The 3,400-nt window shown below is 33.6% G+C and overlaps 1 protein-coding gene across 1 annotated transcript; it reads right to left on the minus strand.

Moving 5' to 3' along the window:
* Positions 1-612: 612 nt before the first annotated feature.
* Positions 613-2,986, minus strand: LOC147789715 (putative polygalacturonase). The gene is made up of 6 exons (XM_087116951.1): positions 2,954-2,986; positions 2,331-2,669; positions 2,088-2,208; positions 1,744-1,918; positions 1,399-1,469; positions 613-1,316 (listed from the first exon to the last, which is right to left on the minus strand). Exons 1-6 carry the CDS (start codon positions 2,984-2,986, stop codon positions 613-615), a joined length of 1,443 nt encoding a protein of 480 aa, XP_086973077.1.
* Positions 2,987-3,400: the final 414 nt, after the last annotated feature.

Below are 3,400 nucleotides of genomic sequence, written 5' to 3' on the forward strand. Positions count from 1 at the left end.
TCTACCCATGGGAGAAAATATGGACCCACACTTCCTAAAAACAACTAAAATAAAATCATCTAATTCATTCTAAAATATTTTCTTCCTTTTTTTCTCTTTAAACATCACTTAATTTCCTAGTCCTTTTTACGTTCCTTTCTCTTCATTCTTATCTTTTATTCTCTAAATTCTTTCAAACTTAGGTGTTCTTTTATTCTCTAAATTCTTTCAAACTTAGGTGTTACTTTACGGTAATTGATATGCACTCTCTTCTTTAAGATAGAAGATTCAATTCCTACCCCATATAATTGTTGTACTAAAAACATAAAAAAGATTATACAGAATTTGATACAATGTCGTACTAATACCATAAAAACTTCATGGTAGATTCATACATATTTGGATTTAAGAGGTTTCATTTTATTTTTTCAAATTTAGAGTATTATCTTGATGATTTTGAGTTTGAGTGTTACTAAATATTACAAATCTAGTTGAAATAACTTATTTTCAAAATTATTATTATTATTATTATTTGTTTTATAAATTTTAAAGGAAAAGACATTTGATCTATATCTTCATTAAAATTTTCATTACCATTTATTCTATAGAATTTTTTAAAAAACAAAGTCTCTACTAGAAGGCAGGAATTTGAACAGAGCACGACTTCAACTGAACATTCTCAATTGGCAGCTTATCTTGAGGAAAGTCACATCCACCACTTTTTGCTGCCTTAGCCAGTGGAGCACATGGCGGCGGATCCACATCACTACTAAATCCCTCAACTTCTGTACAGTTCCACTGCAACTTTTTAGGCTTCTTCGACAATCCAATCTTCACATTCGAAATACAAATATCCGTGAATGGATCTCCCGATATCCCTGCCAAATTCGCCGACATATTAACATTCTCAGCCACCACGTCTCTGTAATTAATGTTCTTAATCACCGGCAATGCTGAGGGATCAAACTTGTCATCTGCATGTGACTTGTAGTCTCCAGTCATCCAGAAGACGTATTTCATCGTGGATAGAAACATTCTTCGGACGAAAATGTCCTTGACGAAACCACCTCGTCCGCGAGCGGTTTTGATTCTGACAGCAGACTGTGTATTGATTGCAGTGACGTTTTTGATCCTGACGTTGCGAATTCCGCCACACATTTCGCTACCAAGGGCGATACCTGCAGAATCTGGTGATATGCAAGTGAGGTGGCGAATGACAAGGTCCTCGGTCGGCATTCCGAACTTGATACCATATTGGTCCCATCCGCTCTTGATGGCAATGCAATCGTCACCGGAGACAATGTAGCAGTCTTCGATTCGAGTGTTGGAACAAGAATCTGATAAATCGAATAGAGAATTTGGGAGAGGGATTGACAAAGAAATGAACCCTAAGGTTTTAAAGGTGAAGAAGAAGGGAACCTGGATTGATTCCGTCGGTGTTGGGTACGGTAACGGGAGCCAAGATAGTAAGCTCTTGGATAATCACATTTCTTCATTTTCACTCAACCAAACCCAACTAGATTAAAAATAAATCATAATAATATTATATTATATATATATATATATATATATATATATATATATATATATATATATATATATATATATATATATATAATTTTAGTTGGAATGATTTGAATGGTATATTATTACAAGTTTTAACTTTTTTTTTCTTTTCTTTTTTTCTTTTTTTCTTTTTTTTTTCTTCTTTCAAGTCTAATCCTAAAATATAAGTATAATGGGATTGAAGTGAAATAGTGAAACCTGCTATAAATCGGATGGACAAACCAAGAAGGTGAGTTGATCAAAGTGAGATCCGAGATCTGGATTTGATCAGAGTACATGATCTCGATCACATATGGTCGTGTTACCTTGAGCTCCCCTTTCTTAAATTTTTCCCACCAAGAAGATCCCTGCCCGTCGATTGTACCGTTGTTACCTACACCATGTGACCAACCCAACTTTATTTTCTACATAAATGTTTTTGTTATGTTTTCATTTACTTTAATTTTTTTTTATTTAATTCTAATAGCACAGAAGCCATTATAATTTTCCAAACCATTTAAAAAAAAAAATAGAAGGTGAAAAAGTAATAGAAAAATAATCACCTGTGATAACCACATCGGTGAGATTAGTTCCAAAGATGAGGCTGCTGTACCGTCCACCGGGAGCATCTCTTCCCCTTCCATAAGATGGGAGAACTTCCACAAGTGGCCATTCTGATTCATTCTGCACTTAAGAGGAACAAATTTGACTCATTTATTTTGGATTGAAGTACTTATAGATTAAAGTACTCAAATCACCACTCCCAAAGTTAGCTTTATAAAAATAAAATACTCGATAGGTCGAACCTTGGATGCAAGAATTTTTGCTTCTTTATCGATAAAAAGTGTGAAATGGCTAGTCAGATTAAAACTTCCAGTCAACCATTTCCCCGGTGGCACGATCAATTGAGCACCACCATCTGCCGTGAGTGTGCTGAGATGTTCAATCGCTTTTCGGAACGCGTGAGTATTTGAAGTTACTCCGTCACCGACGCCGCCAAACTCTGTCAGCAACGCCGAGTGTTTTCGGCAATTGATGGCCTGAAATTTCAGAGAGTTCGAACTTAGACGTGGATTCATAGCGTCCACTGTGGCTAAGCTCACCAATGCTAGTACAATCACGGCTGAGATTCTCACCGCGGTAACCTGCCGAACAAAATCACAGATGATTCAGTCTCTTTTTGTTTCTCGATAAAATAATGTTGAAAACGACAGTTAGGTTTATTAGTTCATCTTTGTGTTGGTTACATGAAAGAAACAAAGTTTTTCAATCAACCAATCTCGATTTTGAACAAAAACTCATAATCATTTTAAGAAATCGGAAAGAAAAACCAATGAAAAGTAGAATAACAAGTCAAGCCCACACCATCAATAGAATGAAACAAAGAAAAAAAAAGTGAAATTCAAAGAGAAAGAAGAAGAAAAATTACATTGCTTTTTGTGGGTTTTGGAAGAAGTTCCATGATTAATTTTCTTGGTGAGTTTATGATTTTTAGATTAAGGGGGAAAATGATTTTATAGGATAATAGGAATAAAAAATAAGAAAGGGATTTATTACTATTACTATTATTACTTTTCTTTAAGGGTGAAAATTTGGGTGGTAAATGAAATGGTTGGATTGATTAAAAATATTAGCTCAACAAACTGTTTAGGAAAATATAACGTGCAAAGAAACATAATAAGTGATCGTTTTAAATTCGGCATCTTGTTTTTGTTGTTTGTTTGTTTTTTTTTTAATTATTTTATATGTATTAGAGTGTTAAAATAGTTACTCCAATAACAGGATCAAACCAAGTAAACTAAATCAGTATTTAAAAACAAATTAACAAAGGTTTTCTATATTAGTAATTTTTTTATTAAATTTTTTTTCGTAAATT

Source organism: Cucurbita pepo, chromosome 13, assembly GCF_057944985.1.
Source record: "Cucurbita pepo subsp. pepo isolate OVF chromosome 13, ASM5794498v1, whole genome shotgun sequence".
In the NCBI taxonomy this organism is placed as follows: Eukaryota; Viridiplantae; Streptophyta; class Magnoliopsida; order Cucurbitales; family Cucurbitaceae; genus Cucurbita; species Cucurbita pepo.